This window comes from Lissotriton helveticus, unplaced genomic scaffold, assembly GCF_964261635.1.
Source record: "Lissotriton helveticus unplaced genomic scaffold, aLisHel1.1 SCAFFOLD_763, whole genome shotgun sequence".
NCBI classification, from domain to species: Eukaryota; Metazoa; Chordata; class Amphibia; order Caudata; family Salamandridae; genus Lissotriton; species Lissotriton helveticus.
The window spans coordinates 285264-303371 of record NW_027611846.1 but is presented as its reverse complement, the minus strand read 5'-3'; the positions used below and the strand labels follow the sequence as shown (position 1 = coordinate 303371).

Genomic DNA, 18108 nt, shown 5'->3' with positions numbered 1-18108 from the left:
ACCCTGGGTAGAAGGTGTGACTTCTTCCCCTTGAAGCTTAACACCACCACATGTCACAGGTATCAGTAACATTGGTGCCTGGAGGCTGGAAGTAGGCCCAAGGCCTTGCAGGCCTTTCCTGATACTGTGAATGGGTGAAATACACATTGCTGTGTATGGTAATTGTTCTAATTTCACGCCTCCAGCCTGGGGTGAAGCCTGAAATCTTACCCTGCGAGGAGCTCCATAACCCTGGGTAGAAGGTGTGACTTCATCCCCTTGAAGCTTAACACCACCAAATGTCACAGGTATCAGTACATTGGTGCCTGGTGGCTGGAAGAAGGCCCAAGGCCTTGCAGGCCTTTCCTGATACTGTGAAGGGGTGAAATAGACTTTATTGGGCATGTGAAGTGTTTTGCTTTAACACCTCAAGCCAGGGGGATAACCTGAAATCTTACCCTGCGCTGAGCTCCATAACCCTGGGTAAAAGGTGTGACTTCATCCCCTTGAAGCTTAACACCACCACATGTCACAGGTGTCAGTAACATTGGTACCTGGAGGCTGGAAGTAGGCCCAAGGCCTTTCAGTCCTTTCCTGATACTGTGAAAGGGGTGAAATAGACTTTATTGGGCATGTGAAGTGTTTTGCTTTAACACCTCAAGCCAGGGCGATAACCTGAAATCTTACCCTGCGCTGAGCTCCATAACCCTGGGTAGAAGGTGTGACTTCATCCCCTTGAAGCTTAACACCTCCAAATGTCACAGGTATCAGTAACATTGGTGCCTGAAGGCTGGAAGTAGGCACAAGGCCTTGCAGGCCTTTCCTGATACTGTGAAAGGGGTGAAATAGACTTTATTGGGCATGTGAAGTGTTTTGCTTTAACACCTCAAGCCAGGGCGATAACCTGAAATCCTGCGCTGAGCTCCATAACCCTGGGTAGAAGGTGTGACTTCTTCCCCTTGAAGCTTAACACCACCACATGTCACAGGTATCAGTAACATTGGTGCCTGGGGGCTGGAAGTAGGCCCAAGGCCTTGCAGGCCTTTCCTGATACTGTGAAAGGGGTGAAATAGACTTTATTGGGCATGTGAAGTGTTTTGCTTTAGCAACTCAAGCCCGGGCGATAACCTGAAATCTTACCCTGCGCTGAGCTCCATAACCCTGGGTAGAAGGTGTGACTTCTTCCCCTTGAAGCTTAACACCACCAAATGTCACAGGTATCAGTAACATTGGTGCCTGGGGGCTGGAAGTTGGCCCAAGGCCTTGCAGGCCTTTCCTGATACTGTGAAGGACTGAAATACAACGTATTGGGCATGTGAAGTGTTTTGCTTTAACACCTCCAGCCAGAGGGATGACCTGAAATCGTACCCTGCACTGAGCTCCATAACCCTGGGTAGAAGGTGTGACTTCTTCCCCTTGAAGCTTAACACCACCAAATGTCACAGGTATCAGTAACATTGGTGCCTGGAGGCTGGAAGTAGGCACAAGGCCTTGCAGGCCTTTCCTGATACTGGGAAAGGGTGAAATACACTGTACTGGGCATGTGAGGTGTTTTGCTTAAACACCTCCAGCCAGGGGGATAACCTGAATTCTTACCCTGAGCTGAGCTCCATAACCCTGGGTAGAAGGTGTGACTTCATCCCCTTGAAGTTTAACACCACCAAATGTCACAGGTATCAGTACATTGGTGCCTGGAGGCTGGAAGTAGGCCCAAGGCCTTATAGGCCTTTCCTGATACTGTGAAGGGGTGAAATAGACTTTAATGGGCATGTGAAGTGTTTTGCTTTAACACCTCCAGCCAGGGGGATAACCTGAATTCTTACCCTGCGCTGAGCTCCATAACCCTGGGTAGAAGGTGCGACTTCATCCCCTTGAAGCTTAACACCACCAAATGTCACAGGTATCAGTAACATTGGTGCCTGGAGGCTGGAAGTAGGCACAAGGCCTTGCAGGACTATCCTGATACTGGGAAAGCGTGAAATACACTGTACTGGGCATGTTAGGTGTTTTGCTTAAACACCTCCAGCCAGGGGGATAACCTAAAATCTTACCCTGTGCTGAGCTCCATAACCCTGGGTAGAAAGTGTGACTTCATCCCCTTGAAGCTTAACACTACCAAATGTCACAGGTATCAGTAACATTGGTGCCTGGAGGCTGGAAGTAGGCCCAAGGCCTTGCAGGCCTTTCCTGATACTGTGAATGGGTGAAATACACATTGTTGTGTATGGTAACTGTTCTATTTTCACGCCTTAAGCCTGGGGTGAAGCCTGAAATCTTACCCTGCGCTGAGCTCCATAACCCTGGGTAGAAGGTATGACTTCATCCCCTTGAAGTTTAACACCACCAAATGTCACAGGTATCAGTACATTGGTGCCTGGAGGCTGGAAGTAGGCCCAAGGCCTTATATGACTTTCCTGATACTGTGAAGGGGTGAAATAGACTTTATTGGCCATGTGAAGTGTTTTGCTTTAACACCTCCAGCCAGGGGGATAACCTGAATTCTTACCCTGCGCTGAGCTCCATAACCCTGGGGTAGAAGGTGCGACTTCATCCCCTTGAAGCTTAACACCACCACATGTCACAGGTATCAGTAACATTGGTGCCTGGAGGCTGGAAGTAGGCCCAAGGCCTTGCAGGCCTTTCCTGATACTGTGAAGGGGTGAAATAGACTTTATTGGGCATGTGGTGTGTTCGGCTTTAACACCTAAAGCCAGGGGGATAACCTGAAATCTTACCCTGCGCTGAGCTCCATAACCCTGGGTAGAAGGTGTGACTTCCTTCCCTTGAAGCTTAGCACTACCAAATGTCACAGGTATCAGTAACATTGGTGCCTGGAGGCTGGAAGTAGGCACAAGGCCTTGCAGGCCTTTCCTGATACTGGGAAAGGGTGAAATACACTGTACAGGGCATGTGAGGTGTTTTGCTTAAACACCTCCAGCCAGGGGGATTACCTAAAATCTTACCCTGCTCTGAGCTCCATAACCCTGGGTAGAAAGTGTGACTTCGTCCCCTTGAAGCTTAACACCACCAAATGTCACAGGTATCAGTAAAATTGGTGCCTGAAGGCTGGAAGTAGGCCCAAGGCCTTGCAGGCCTTTCCTGATACTGTGAAGGGGTGAAATAGACTTTATTGGGCATGTGGAGTGTTTGGCTTTAACACCTCAAGCCAGGGGGATAACCTGAAATCTTACCCTGCGCTGAGCTCCATAACCCTGGGTAGAAGGTGTGACTTAATCCCCTTGAAGCTTAACACCACCACATGTCACAGGTATCAGTAACATTGGTGCCTGGAGGCTGGAAGTAGGCACAAGGCCTTGCAGGCCTTTCCTGATACTGTGAAGGGGTGGAATACAATTTATTGGGCATGTGAAGTGTTTTGCTTTAACACCTCGAGCCAGGGGGAATAACCTGAAATCTTACCCTGCGCTGAGCTCCATAACCCTGGGTAGAAGGTGTGACTTCATCCCCTTGAAGCTTAACACCACCACATGTCACAGGTATCAGTAACATTGGTGCCTGGAGGCTGGAAGTAGGCCCAAGGCCTTGCAGGCCTTTCCTGATACTGTGAAGGGGTGAAATAGACTTTATTGGGCATGTGGTGTGTTCGGCTTTAACACCTAAAGCCAGGGGGATAACCTGAAATCTTACCCTGCGCTGAGCTCCATAACCCTGGGTAGAAGGTGTGACTTCATCCCCTTGAAGTTTAACACCACCAAATGTCACAGGTATCAGTACATTGGTGCCTGGAGGCTGGAAGTAGGCCCAAGGCCTTATAGGCCTTTCCTGATACTGTGAAGGGGTGAAATAGACTTTAATGGGCATGTGAAGTGTTTTGCTTTAACACCTCCAGCCAGGGGGATAACCTGAATTCTTACCCTGCGCTGAGCTCCATAACCCTGGGTAGAAGGTGCGACTTCATCCCCTTGAAGCTTAACACCACCAAATGTCACAGGTATCAGTAACATTGGTGCCTGGAGGCTGGAAGTAGGCACAAGGCCTTGCAGGACTATCCTGATACTGGGAAAGCGTGAAATACACTGTACTGGGCATGTTAGGTGTTTTGCTTAAACACCTCCAGCCAGGGGGATAACCTAAAATCTTACCCTGTGCTGAGCTCCATAACCCTGGGTAGAAAGTGTGACTTCATCCCCTTGAAGCTTAACACTACCAAATGTCACAGGTATCAGTAACATTGGTGCCTGGAGGCTGGAAGTAGGCCCAAGGCCTTGCAGGCCTTTCCTGATACTGTGAATGGGTGAAATACACATTGTTGTGTATGGTAACTGTTCTATTTTCACGCCTTAAGCCTGGGGTGAAGCCTGAAATCTTACCCTGCGCTGAGCTCCATAACCCTGGGTAGAAGGTATGACTTCATCCCCTTGAAGTTTAACACCACCAAATGTCACAGGTATCAGTACATTGGTGCCTGGAGGCTGGAAGTAGGCCCAAGGCCTTATAGGCCTTTCCTGATACTGTGAAGGGGTGAAATAGACTTTATTGGGCATGTGAAGTGTTTTGCTTTAACACCTCCAGCCAGGGGGATAACCTGAATTCTAACCCTGCGCTGAGCTCCATAACCCTGGGGTAGAAGGTGCGACTTCATCCCCTTGAAGCTTAACACCACCAAATGTCACAGGTATCAGTAACATTGGTGCCTGGGGGCTGGAGGTAGGCCCAAGGCCTTGCAGGCCTTTCCTGATACTGTGAAGGGGTGAAATACAATTTATTGGGCATGTGAAGTGTTTTGCTTTAACACCTCCAGCCAGGGGGATAACCTGAAATCTTACCCTGCGCTGAGCTCCATAACCCTGGGTAGAAGGTGCGACTTCATCCCCTTGAAGCTTAACACCACCAAATGTCACAGGTATCAGTAACATTGGTGCCTGGAGGCTGGAAGTAGGCAGAAGGCCGTGCAGGCTTTTCCTGATACTGGGAAAGGGTGAAATAGACTTTATTGGGCATGTGGAGTGTTTTGCTTTAACACCTCCAGCCAGGGGGGATAACCTGAAATCTTACCCTGCGCTGAGCTCCATAACCCTGGGTAAGAGGTGTGACTTCATCCCCTTGAAGCTCAACACCACCACATGTCACAGGTATCAGTAACATTGGTGCCTGGAGGCTGGAAGTAGGCCCAAGGCCTTGCAGGCCTTTCCTGATACTGTGAAGGGGTGAAATAGACTTTATTGGGCATGTGGTGTGTTCGGCTTTAACACCTAAAGCCAGGGGGATAACCTGAAATCTTACCCTGCGCTGAGCTCCATAACCCTGGGTAGAAGGTGTGACTTCCTTCCCTTGAAGCTTAGCACTACCAAATGTCACAGGTATCAGTAACATTGGTGGCTGGAGGCTGGAAGTAGGCACAAGGCCTTGCAGGCCTTTCCTGATACTGGGAAAGGGTGAAATACACTGTACAGGGCATGTGAGGTGTTTTGCTTAAACACCTCCAGCCAGGGGGATTACCTAAAATCTTACCCTGCTCTGAGCTCCATAACCCTGGGTAGAAAGTGTGACTTCGTCCCCTTGAAGCTTAACACCACCAAATGTCACAGGTATCAGTAAAATTGGTGCCTGGAGGCTGGAAGTAGGCCCAAGGCCTTGCAGGCCTTTCCTGATACTGTGAAGAGGTGAAATAGACTTTATTGGGCATGTGGAGTGTTTGGCTTTAACACCTCAAGCCAGGGGGATAACCTGAAATCTTACCCTGCGCTGAGCTCCATAACCCTGGGTAGAAGGTGTGACTTAATCCCCTTGAAGCTTAACACCACCACATGTCACAGGTATCAGTACATTGGTGCCTGGAGGCTGGAAGTAGGCACAAGGCCTTGCAGGCCTTTCCTGATACTGTGAAGGGGTGAAATAGACTTTATTGGGCATGTGGTGTGTTCGGCTTTAACACCTAAAGCCAGGGGGATAACCTGAAATCTTACCCTGCGCTGAGCTCCATAACCCTGGGTAGAAGGTGTGACTTAATCCCCTTGAAGCTTAACACCACCACATGTCACAGGTATCAGTAACATTGGTGCCTGGAGGCTGGAAGTAGGCACAAGGCCTTGCAGGCCTTTCCTGATACTGTGAAGGGGTGGAATACAATTTATTGGGCATGTGAAGTGTTTTGCTTTAACACCTCGAGCCAGGGGGAATAACCTGAAATCTTACCCTGCGCTGAGCTCCATAACCCTGGGTAGAAGGTGTGACTTCATCCCCTTGAAGCTTAACACCACCACATGTCACAGGTATCAGTAACATTGGTGCCTGGAGGCTGGAAGTAGGCACAAGGCCTTGCAGGACTATCCTGATACTGGGAAAGGGTGAAATACACTGTACTGGGCATGTGAGGTGTTTTGCTTAAACACCTCCAGCCAGGGGAATAACCAGAAATCTTACCCTGCGCGGAGCTCCATTACCCTGGGTAGAAGGAGTGACTCTGTCCCCTTGAAGCTGCAGGCTTCCTAATGTCACAAGTATCACTAAAACAGGTGCCTGGAGGCTGGAAATGTGCCTACGGTCCTGCAGGCCTAGGTCTGATACTGTAAAGGGGTTAGATACAGTGTTGGAATAAAGAATTATTATGTTTTCCCACCTCCAGCCAGGAGTGGAACCTGACATCTTACCCTGCGCGGAGCTCCATAGTCCAGGCTAGTAGGAGCAACTGTATCCCCTTTGAAGATTAACTCCGCCAAATGTTACAAGTATCACTAAAAGAGGTGTATGGAGGCTGCAAACGGGCCCACAGCCTTGAGCTGATACTGTAACAGGGGGGAATCTCACATTGCGCGGAGCACCATAGCTCTGCGTAGAAATAGCCACTCTGTGCCTGGAGGCTAGAAATGGGCTTGGGAGACTGATGTCTGATAATGTAAAGGGGGTTTTGAATGACGTTTTGTATTTCTCCACCTCCAGCCAAGGGGTAAATCCTGAAATATAACCCTAATCGGAGCTCCATAGCCCTCTGCAGAAAAAGTGACTTAGTCCCCTTGAACCGTAATAAAATTTGATAAATGTTAACAGTTTTAAACGGGTGCCTGGAGACTAAAAATGGAACAGAGACACTTTTTCAGATCCCATACTGTGAGGGACTTATTGTAATTATTTTGTGATAAATATATATATATACAATTATTATTTTTTTGGCCCTCCTTCAGCTTAGGGGTTAAACCAGGAATTTTACCCGGATTGGAGCTCCACAGCCCCGGGTAGAAAAAGTGACTTTGTCCCCTTGAACCTAAGGAGTTATTAAAAAAAAAAAAAAAAAATGTGTGTGTTTTTTTTTTTTTGCCGACCTCCAGCTAAGGGGGGAAACCGGAGATTTTACCCGAATCGGAGCTCCATAGCCCCGGGAAGAAAAAGTGACTTTGTCCCCTTGAACCTAAGGAGTTAGTAAAAAAAAAAAAGAAAGAAATGTGTGTGTTTTTTTTTTTTTTTTGCCGACCTCCAGCTAAGGGGGGAAACCGGAGATTTTACACGAATCGGAGCTCCATAGCCCCGGGAAGAAAAAGTGACTTTGTCCCCTTGAACCTAAGGAGTTCGTAAAATAAAAAAAAAATAAAAGAAATGTGTGTGTGTGTTTATTTAATTTTTTTTTGCCGACCTCCAGCTAAGGGGGGAAACCGGAGATTTTACCCGAATCGGAGCTCCATAGCCCCGGGAAGAAAAAGTGACTTTTTCCCCTTGAACCTAAGGAGTTCGTAAAATAAAAAAAAAATAAAAGAAATGTGTGTGTGTGTGTTTATTTAATTTTTTTTGCCGACCTCCAGCTAAGGGGGGAAACCGGACATTTTACCCGAATCGGAGCTCCATAGCCCCGGGAAGAAAAAGTGACTTTGTCCCCTTGAACCTAAGGAGTTAGTAAAAAAAAAAAAAAAAAAAAAATAAAGAAATGTGTGTGTTTTTTTTTTTTTTTTGCCGACCTCCAGCTAAGGGGGGAAACCGGAGATTTTACCCGAATCTGAGCTCCATAGCCCCGGGAAGAAAAAGTGACTTTGTCCCCTTGAACCTAAGGAGTTCGTAAAATAAAAAAAATATAAGAAATGTGTGTGTGTGTTTATTTTTTTTTTTTTTGCCGACCTCCAGCTAAGGGGGGAAACCGGACATTTTACCCGCATCGGAGCTCCATAGCCCCGGGAAGAAAAAGTGACTTTGTCCCCTTGAACCTAAGGTATTAGTTAAAAAAAAAAGAAATGCGTGTATGTTTTTTTTTTTTTAGTTTTTTTTGCCGACCTCCACCTACGGGGGGGAACCTGAAATTGTACCCGAATCTGAGCTCCCCAGCCCCGGGTAGAATTAGTGCCATCGTCCCCTTGAACCAAAATGCCCACACACAAAAAATAAAAATACTGAAACGGGGGCTTAAAGGCCCACAGGGACCCCTAAACGGACATGGCGGTTCACCACAAAAATTAGGATCCCACCCCCTCTTCCGTGGGCCTGCATGGGAACCCTATTTTATCGACTATTAAGCCCCCCACGTAGTGGGGGCTTACAGCTCCTGGGTGGAGAACAAAGTCGGAGTTAGCCCGGCCAATCCGCCGCCCGGCCATCTGGTCGCCGCAGCTCACTGGGCCATCTGGTCGACCCACAGAGGGGCGACCAGATGGCCCAGTGAGCTGCGGCGACCAGATGGCCGGGCGGCGGAACGGCCGCGCTATCTCCAACTTTGTTTCCAACTTTGTAAGCCCCCACTACGTGGGGGGCTTAATAGTCGGTGAACTGCGTGACTCGTGGGGCCCTGTGCCGGGCTAAACCCGCCTTAGGTCCCCATGCAAGGGCTCCATGATGGCGGGCACCTGGGCCGGTCTAAACACCCCCCTTAGAACTGCGTGACTCGTGGGGCCCTGTGCCGGGCTAAACCCGCCTTAGGTCCCCATGCAAGGGCTCCATGATGGCGGGCACCTGCTCCGGGCTAAACCCACCGTAGGTCCCCAGGCAAGGGCTCCATGATGGCGGGCACCTGCTCCGGGCTAAACCCACCGTAGGTCCCCAGGCAAGGGCTCCATGATGGCGGGCCCCTGGTCCGGGCTAAACCCACCGTAGGTCCCCAGACAAGGGCTCCATGATGGCGGGCAGCCGAGCCGGGCCGGGCTAAACCCACCGTAGGTCCCCAGACAAGGGCTCCACGGTGGCGGGCCCATGGGCCGGGCTGAACCCACCTTTGGTCCCTAGTTTAGAGCTCCATGGTGGCGGGCCCGTGGGACGGGGTAAACCCGCCTTCCCGGCCGTGCCTTCCAGAGCAGAGTGGCTGCGGAGCAACTCCCCGGGTTCCCCCCTCCTCCCCTCCCGAGCGAGTGTGGGCCTAGATAGCAGCCCTGCGCTGCGGCGATAATAGTTCATAGACACAGCTCTCACACGACATGGTGGTCGGCTCTTAAAAGAGCCTTTGGGTTGTTTTTTTTTTCCTTTTTTTCCGTGGTTTAACCGCCGAATCCGTAGAGAGTGCGGCCCTGGCGCTTCAGGGCATAGACCACATCCATGGCGGTGACGGTCTTCCTCTTGGCGTGCTCGGTGTAGGTGACGGCGTCCCGGATCACGTTCTCCAGGAAAACCTTGAGCACCCCGCGGGTCTCCTCGTAGATGAGGCCGGAGATGCGCTTGACTCCGCCACGGCGCGCCAGGCGGCGAATGGCCGGCTTGGTGATGCCCTGGATGTTGTCCCGGAGCACCTTGCGGTGTCTCTTGGCGCCGCCTTTGCCGAGCCCCTTCCCTCCTTTGCCGCGTCCAGACATGTTCTCTTCTCGGTGCTGGAAGCAGAAATGAAGAGGAAAACCAGCACCGGCTGCTTTATATGGAGGCTCAGCGGACCTGCGCGGGAGCTCCAAGCGCCCACGTGACGCCCTGTGAGGCGGGAGAGCTCGGACCCGGCCCGCCTTCTGCAGGAAGCGGGGGCTGGAGCGGCCGTTGCCTTCTGAAAAAGAGCGGGCTCCCAGCCCGCCTTTGTCATGGGCTGGCTCAGCAGCTGCCGCTGCCGGTGCACAGATCACAGTCAAACACACGCAAGCACCTCCCTTCCCGGCCTCCCCTTGTGACCGCGGGCCACCCATCCCCTGCGTTCGGAGCCCCCTGTCCAATATAAGCAGAAGGCTCTGTATGTTTTAATGGAGCCACACACGTTAGCGGCCTCACCGGCACCACCCCGCTGCGTTTGGCCGCCTGCAACCTCGTAGCACTGCCCACATCCCGCGCCCGGCTGGGGCAAGCCTGCAAAATGTGTCCCCCAAAAATGAAAAGAAAAAAATATATATGTATATATTGTTTGAAAAAGAGCGCGCTCCCAGCCCGCCTCTGTCAGGGGCTCCCGATGGGGGGCTCAGCAGCTGCCGCCGGTGCACTGATCAGTCAAACACGCACACTCCTACCTTCCAGCCCCCCCCCCCCCCCCCCCACTTGTCACCGCGGCCTGCCTAACCCTCGCGTTCGGTGCCCGCTCGGCTTGGCTCAGCAGCTGCCGCCGGTGCACTGATCAGTCAAACACACACACTCCTCCCTTCCAGGCCCCCACTTGTCACCGCGGCCCGCCTAACCCTCGCGTTCGGTGCCCGCTCGGCTGGGGCACGTCTGCAAAACGTGTCCCTGAAAATTAAAAATTATATATGTATAACAAAAACATCGATATGGTCTGCCTCATGCTAGGCTTTGGGACGGGACAACATTAAAGTGTACGGCCAGAGCTTGGGCATGCCCTCCACTACAAAGCTACGGTGGCGGGCGCTGCCGCATCTATGAAGCCGCCAGAGTAACACCTCGGCACGGATACGCTCTTTGATGGAGTCTGTGGATGGCCCTGAAAAGAGCCTTTGTGTTTAGGGTGCGTTTCCACGGTGGTCTGCGGGCCTTTACTTGCTTGCTTTGCCCTGTGCCTTGTGGCTCTCGGTTTTCTTGGGCAGCAGCACGGCCTGGATGTTGGGCAGGACTCCTCCCTGGGCGATGGTGACTCGGCCCAGCAGCTTGTTCAGCTCCTCGTCGTTGCGGATGGCCAGCTGGAGGTGTCTGGGGATGATGCGGGTCTTCTTGTTGTCCCGGGCGGCGTTGCCAGCCAGCTCCAGAATCTCAGCGGTCAGGTACTCCAGCACTGCAGCCAGATAGACGGGGGCACCGGCGCCCACCCTCTCGGCGTAGCTTCCCTTCCTGAGCAGCCTGTGCACACGGCCCACGGGGAACTGGAGCCCGGCTCTGGAAGAGCGTGTCTTGGCCTTGGCGCGGGCCTTTCCTCCTTGCTTTCCGCGTCCAGACATGGCGATCGATCTAGGGTCTCAGTCACACAACAGAGAGAATGGTACTGCTCCTTCTGCTGGACTCCGGTAATATAAAGACTTCGGGAGCGTCTGATTGGTTGACAGCTAGGCGCCGATAGTACTTTTCAATGGAGGGAGGCGGGCTTCTGTTTAACCAATCAGTGTCCCAGAACCGCATTACAATAGGAAGTGGGGGCCCTGCCAATGAGAAAGGAGAAACGGGAAGAAGCTGCTTTGCACGCCCAGCCTATAAATACAAGTGCCGGACGCCCAGGCATCATTTCTCTCGGCTCCACAGCAAGCAGCGAAAGAGCGTCGACCATGCCTGAACCAGCCAAGTCCGCGCCGGCACCCAAGAAGGGCTCCAAGAAAGCGCTCTCCAAGCCGCCCAAGAAGGACGGGAAGAAGCGCAAGAGGAGCAGGAAGGAAAGCTATGCCATCTACATTTACAAAGTGATGAAGCAGGTGCACCCGGATACCGGCATTTCCTCCAAGGCCATGGGCATCATGAACTCCTTCGTGAACGACATCTTCGAGCGCATCGCTGCAGAGGCTTCCAAACTGGCTCACTACAACTCGCGGCGCACCATCACCTCCCGGGAGATCCAGACCGCAGTCCGCCTTCTGCTCCCCGGAGAGCTGGCCAAGCACGCCGTGTCGGAGGGCACCAAGGCCGTCACCAAGTACACCAGCGCCAAGTAAGGCTTCCAGGCGCACCCCAACGAACACAACGGCTCTTTTAAGGGCCAACCACTTCCTCCCCTAAGAGCTAACGTGCTTCTATTATGACCGGAGAAATATGTGTTTTGGAATATGTGTTTTATAAGGGTAATGTTAAGTGCAGAAAGGCCCGCTCTCACGGGGCTTGCTGCAGACCGAGGGCCGACAGCAGGCAACCCGTTCCGCCTCTTTAAATTAACATGTCTATATGAATGGGACCAAGTGTCACATGAGCACTGTAACGATGAGGTTCAATAAACCCACTGGGGAATTCACACATCTGCCCCCCCCCCGGGCTTATGGTTTTCCATGTTGGGGGCGAACAGTGTCTCTGTGAGCGGGTTTAACGTTGTGTTTGTACTTTTAAGACCCTGGGGAACGGCGTTAGTTCACCCCGGGGCAAACGTTCCCGAAATCAGACACACGAACCCGATGTACCGGGGACACAGATGCCCCTTAAGCGGTGGCTTGTGACCAGCGGATCCCTGCACAACCCCCTATAAAAAGGCTTTTTATTATTAGATGGACACATTGAACAGGCGTTTATGCACTGTGAACACAGAGTGCTCTGGTTAACCCAGAGCCGGTATAAGTTGCCCAGTGACCGTGGTACTCGCAGCCCACCCTCCCTAACCTGTAAAACACATGCCATGACAGATAAGAGAAGCTCGTAGGTGACAGGGTGGTGGCCCTTAAAAGAGCCGTTGTGGTGGTGGTTGTTCGGGTCGGTCCGTCTCCTTAGGCCCTCTCGCCTCGGATGCGACGGGCCAGCTGGATGTCCTTGGGCATGATGGTCACCCTCTTGGCGTGGATGGCGCACAGGTTGGTGTCCTCGAAGAGCCCGACCAGGTAGGCCTCGCTGGCCTCCTGCAGGGCCATGACGGCGGAGCTCTGGAAGCGCAGGTCGGTCTTGAAGTCCTGGGCGATCTCCCTCACCAAGCGCTGGAAGGGCAGCTTGCGGATGAGGAGCTCGGTGGACTTCTGGTAGCGGCGGATCTCGCGGAGAGCCACGGTGCCTGGCCGGTAGCGGTGAGGCTTCTTGACTCCTCCGGTGGCAGGCGCGCTCTTGCGGGCTGCCTTGGTGGCCAGCTGCTTGCGGGGCGCTTTGCCGCCGGTGGACTTGCGGGCTGTCTGCTTGGTGCGGGCCATGGCGGGAGCGGTCTCTCTCAGCGAAGGCAGAGAAGAATGGCGTCTACCAGGGAAAGAGCCCTATTTATGCCCTCACAGACGGAGGGCTGCTCTGGTTGGCTGAGGAGACCGCCCCACGTTCGAAAATAGCCCGCGGTGTGCAACGATTGGATACTGAACTGGAGGCTGCAGCCTAGCTGTCCAATGAGCTGTGGATAAAAGAGACCCCCCCCTTGGATGATGGCGCCGGAGCCCGCGCCTCGGTCAGCCTTTGTCTCCGTCCGTCCATCCACTTGTAGTCACGAGGACGACTCGACCCCGGTCAACCGGGAGAGGAGCCCGAGATGTCATAAGCACACTGCCCTTGGTCACTCTGGAACACGCCCCCGTTACCTGCGCTCGATTGAAAGTTCACAATCGTCTGCTTTATGCAGGCGCTATATCGAGTCTGCCCGGATACAGTGAAAGCACCAACACAAACACGTTTATAATAAACTGAGGTCTTATAACTCCCAGACCCGCTTTTTACCCTCACCCTGGAGCACGCAGTTACCTGCGCTCCAATTAAAGTTCACAATCATCTGCTTTATGCAGACACTATTTAGAGTCTGCCCGGGTACAGTGAAAGCACAGAGACACACACGTTATTGCACATGTATTATAAACGGAGGCCTTATAACTCCCGGACCCCCTTATTTTCTATGTAATAACGATTTCAATCCACGCAGCACCGAAAGAGCCGTTTATATGGCCAAGATCACACGCGGCACTCGCGTGTGGAAAAGTGCGCTATGGATGTATGGTGCGGTTTATTTTTGAGAAGTGGGGCCATTGGGTGGGTGCAAAGGTGGGGAGGAACACGCTCTCTTCTAGATAGGGTGGTGGCCCTTAAAAGAGCCGTTGTGTTTGCAGTGTCTCGGTGCCAGCCCTTACTTCTTCTTGGGCGCTGCCTTTTTGGGCTTCGCTGCTTTGGGCTTGGCTGCCTTGGGTTTGACTACCTTGGCAGGGCTTTTCTTGGCTACTTTGGGCTTCGCCGCCTTGGCTTTCGCTGGGCTCTTGGCAGCCTTCTTGGCAGGGGCAGCCTTGGGCTTCTTGGGGCTCTTGGCTGCTGCTGGCTTCTTGACCTTCTTCGGGCTCTTCTTGACCCCCGCGGGAGCCTTTTTGGGCTTCTTGGCGGCAGGGGCAGCTTTCTTGGCCGCTGGCTTCTTGGTCTTGGCAGCTGTCTTCTTGGCTGCCTTCTTGCCCTCCAGCTGCTTCTTGTTCACTTTGAAGGACCCGGAGGCCCCGGTGCCCTTCAGCTGGGCTAGGGCGCCTTTACTGACCAGGCTCTTCAGGGAGACCTTAACGCGGCCCTTGTTCTTGTCCGCATCGTAGCCGGCGGCGGTCAGCGCCTTCTTCAGAGCCACCAGGGAGACTCCCTTCCTCTCGGCCGAGGCGGTCACACACTTCAAAATCAGGTCGGACACGCTGGGACCGGAAGGCTTCTTGGCCTTGGAGGCCCCCGCTGCTTTCTTCTGCTTCTTCTTGGGGGCGACCTCAGCGGGAGGAGCCGCGGCGGCTGGAGCGGTTTCTGCCATTGCAATACGAGTCTCGGCGCTGTCACAGAACAGAAATGTACCTCCCAACCCGAGCCCCGTGCATATATAGGGAGGAGCCAGCCCCTGATTGGTTCCGAGGAGTGAGGGCTGTGTGCGAGGCGCACTCGGCTCTCTGCTCCGAGCTGACTTTTGTGTTTCCTACTATCGGATTATCTAAGTTTTTAAACACAATCCGTTAAACACACGCTCCCATACACACATGAAAAGAAGCCCAACTTCAACCCCTTCCCGTGCCCTCCCCCGTTTCAGCCGACCCCGTCCTCAGAGGCTTGTAATCCGCCGTGAATCTCTGCCCTCCCCCGATGGCTGACGCCCCCGTGCCTTGAATCCCGGGCCCCGGGCCCCTTTCCCCCGGTCCACCCTCGCGCTCTGAGGCCGGGAGCGGCGGCCCGCGGGCGGGAGGGGCCTCCTGCAGGGAGTGGGCCCTGTGGCGTCACAATGGGGCTCAGGGGGACGCGGGGAGCGCGTTCTGGAACGGGCCGAAGTAACACAGGGCTCCGCCGGCCGAGCGGGGGAGCGAAGACAACAACAGGGGGCCCCGGCCCGGGGGTCAGGGGGGCCCTCGCCGCGCGCCTGCACCCTCGGCTGTGGCACCCACGACTCGGGGGCAGCCGGGGGATTTTTACAAGCAGCGGGGCACGGGCCGGGCTCAAGACTCACGGGCATCACAAGGCGGCTGCGCGCTGGTAGCTTCACATGCAGCCAGAGGGCATTCACTGCCAAGCGCCGAGCTGGAGGAGACGGGGGCACACTAAACATAATAAACACACAGTGACACAATAGAGGCAGGCGGCCGAGTTAGACCTACATTGGCACCCAGCGTGAGAGCAGAAGGTGTGAAGGCACCTGAAATGGTGACCCCAGTACCTGCATGGAGGCACTCTGCTGAGCTGATGTTCACAGCTGGAGTTAGGTTTACATCTCAGGTGACATCTTTGGACGGGAACCGACCTTAACAACGCGGTCAAAACACCGCAGTACATTTCGATCGCTGCATTTACAACGCAAGTCTTTTCCACGACTTGCACGGGAGGGCGCACTAGACTATGGAATAGTGCGATTTACTATTCCAACACCTTCCCTACCTTACTTAGGCTGGAGTTCGAATAGTAAATCATACTATTCCTAAGTCTAGAGCGCCCTCCCGTGCAAGTCGTGGAAAGCGCCTAAAACAGCAATGTAATGTACCGCAATCTAATTGTTACATCATACATCCCACAGTACAGAGTGAGGCCTGTGACTATCAATGTTGTATTGAGCCCGATTGCTGGGGTGGGGACCACTCCTGAATCAAATGGCATGTCAAGAGTGCGACCTGCGCCGACAAATCAGATTCTGCGCCTGGCAGCCTGATTGAGGTCTACTGCTAATTACAGGTTTTCGCCTTATATGTAGGTAGAGGGAAACACAAATAAAACACTTCTCATAGTCCAAGACGTACATGAACACCATTCACAGTTTCAGATCTTAGCCTTCAGGTACCCTGGCCCATCCCTAGCTTCCAGGAACCTGTTTTAGTAATATATCTGATACTATGAGGTTTCCAGAATAAAGGGGACAACGTCAGCCCTTCTTCCCAGAGATATAGAGCTCCGCACAGGAAAATATTTCACATCTTTCCCTGGGGTGGCGGTGTAAGAATAAAATACTTCACACGGCCCAAAACAGCACAAAATAACCCAGTCACCATATCAGAATAGAGCCTTCAGGGCTCTGGGGCATTTCTAGCCACCAGGGACCTGCTTTAGTGATATTTGTGACATTATGAGGTTTTCAGATTCAAGGGCACTAAGTCACTCTTTCTACCCAGGGATTTGGAGCTCCAGGCAGGGTAAGATTCAAGATTTCCCTCACGAGTGGAGGTGAAGAAATGAAAACACTTCACCTAGCCTAAAAGGTACATACACCCATTTGAAAGATCAGGCCTTGGCCTGCAGAGACATGGGCACATTTCTATCCACCAAACACATGTTTTAGTGATAAATGTGAAATTATGATGTGCTCAGCTGCAAGGGGACAATGGCACTCCGTCTACCCAGAACTACGGAGCTCTGCATAGGGTAAGATTTCAGCCTTGCCGCCTTGGATTTGAGGGAAGTGTTTTACTTCTCCGCCTCCTTCCAAGGGGAAAACCTGCGATCTCCCCCTGTGCATACTTCCATAGCCCTGGGTAGAAGGAGCAACTGTATCCCTTTGAAGATTAACACCTCCAAATGTTACATGTATCCCAAAAAATGGTGCCTGGAGGTTGGAAATAGGCCAAAGGCATTACAGGCCTTTCCCGACACTGCGAAGGGGAGAAATAGACCTTATTGGGCATGTGAAATGTTTTGCTTTAACACCTCCAGCCAGGGGGATACCCTGAATTCTTACCCTGCACTGAGCTCCATAACCCTGGGTTGAAGATGTGACTCCTTCCCCTTGAAGCTTAACACCACCAAATGTCACAGGTATCAGTAACATTGGTGCCTGGAGGCTGGAAGCAGGCCCAAGGCCTTGCAGGCCTTCCCTGATACCGTGAAGGTGTGAAATAGACATTCTTGGGCATGTGGAGTGTTTGGCTTTAACACCTCAAGCCAGGGGGATAACCTGAAATCTTACCCTGCGCTGAGCTCCATAACCCTGGGTAGAAGGTGGGACTTCTTCCCCTTGAAGCTTAACACCACCAAATGTCACAGGTATCAGTAACATTGGTGCCTGGAGGCTGGAAGTAGGCACAAGGCCTTGCAGGCCTTTCCTGATACTGGGAAAGGGTGAAATACACTGTACTGGGCATGTGAGGTGTTTTGCTTAAACACCTCCAGCCAGGGGGATAACCAAAAATCTTACCCTGCGCTGAGCTCCATAACCCTGGGTATAAAGTGTGACTTCATCCCCTTGAAGCTTAACACCACCAAATGTCACAGGTATCAGTAAAATTGGTGCCTGGAGGCTGGAAGTAGGCACAAGGCCTTGCAGGCCTTCCCTGATACTGTGAATGGGTGAAATACACATTGCTGTGTATGGTAATTGTTCTATTTTCACGCCTCCAGCCTGGGGTGAAGCCTGAAATCTTACCCTGCGAGGAGCTCCATAACCCTGGGTAGAAGGTGTGACTTCATCCCCTTGAAGCTTAACAGCACCAAATGTCACAGGTATCAGTACATTGGTGCCTGGGGGCTGGAAGTAGGCCCAAGGCCTTGCAGGCCTTTCCTGATACTGTGAAGGGGTGAAATAGACTTTATTGGGCATGTGAAGTGTTTTGCTTTAACACCTCAAGCCAGGGGGATAACCTGAAATCTTACCCTGCGCTGAGCTCCATAACCCAGGGTAAAAGGTGTGACTTCTTCCCCTTGAAGCTTAACACCACCAAATGTCACAGGCATCAGTAACATTGGTGCCTGGAGGCTGGAAGTAGGCACAAGGCCTTGCAGGCCTTTCCTGATACTGTGAAGGGGTGAAATAGACTTTATTGGGCA

At 52.6% G+C, this 18108-nt stretch overlaps 5 protein-coding genes across 5 annotated transcripts; 1 reads left to right on the top strand and 4 right to left on the bottom strand.

Moving 5' to 3' along the window:
• Nucleotides 1-9140: 9140 nt before the first annotated feature.
• Nucleotides 9141-9704, bottom strand: LOC144806990 (histone H4). Its single transcript, XM_078673046.1, has one exon. It carries the CDS (start codon nucleotides 9696-9698, stop codon nucleotides 9387-9389), a length of 312 nt encoding a protein of 103 aa, XP_078529172.1. The 5' UTR covers nucleotides 9699-9704; the 3' UTR covers nucleotides 9141-9386.
• An 879-nt stretch (nucleotides 9705-10583) lies between these two features.
• On the bottom strand, nucleotides 10584-11381 carry LOC144806986 (histone H2A type 2-C-like). Its single transcript, XM_078673041.1, has one exon. The coding sequence runs from the start codon at nucleotides 11202-11204 to the stop codon at nucleotides 10806-10808; it is 399 nt and encodes a 132-aa protein (XP_078529167.1). The 5' UTR covers nucleotides 11205-11381; the 3' UTR covers nucleotides 10584-10805.
• Nucleotides 11382-11425: 44 nt separating this feature from the next.
• On the top strand, nucleotides 11426-11957 carry LOC144806967 (histone H2B 1.2-like). Its single transcript, XM_078673023.1, has one exon. The coding sequence runs from the start codon at nucleotides 11526-11528 to the stop codon at nucleotides 11904-11906; it is 381 nt and encodes a 126-aa protein (XP_078529149.1). The 5' UTR covers nucleotides 11426-11525; the 3' UTR covers nucleotides 11907-11957.
• A 654-nt stretch (nucleotides 11958-12611) lies between these two features.
• LOC144806976 (histone H3) lies at nucleotides 12612-13306 on the bottom strand. The gene has a single exon (XM_078673031.1). It carries the CDS (start codon nucleotides 13071-13073, stop codon nucleotides 12663-12665), a length of 411 nt encoding a protein of 136 aa, XP_078529157.1. The 5' UTR covers nucleotides 13074-13306; the 3' UTR covers nucleotides 12612-12662.
• Nucleotides 13307-13955: 649 nt separating this feature from the next.
• LOC144806985 (histone H1.01-like) lies at nucleotides 13956-14674 on the bottom strand. Its single transcript, XM_078673040.1, has one exon. The coding sequence runs from the start codon at nucleotides 14627-14629 to the stop codon at nucleotides 13982-13984; it is 648 nt and encodes a 215-aa protein (XP_078529166.1). The 5' UTR covers nucleotides 14630-14674; the 3' UTR covers nucleotides 13956-13981.
• Between the last annotated feature and the right edge of the window lie 3434 nt (nucleotides 14675-18108).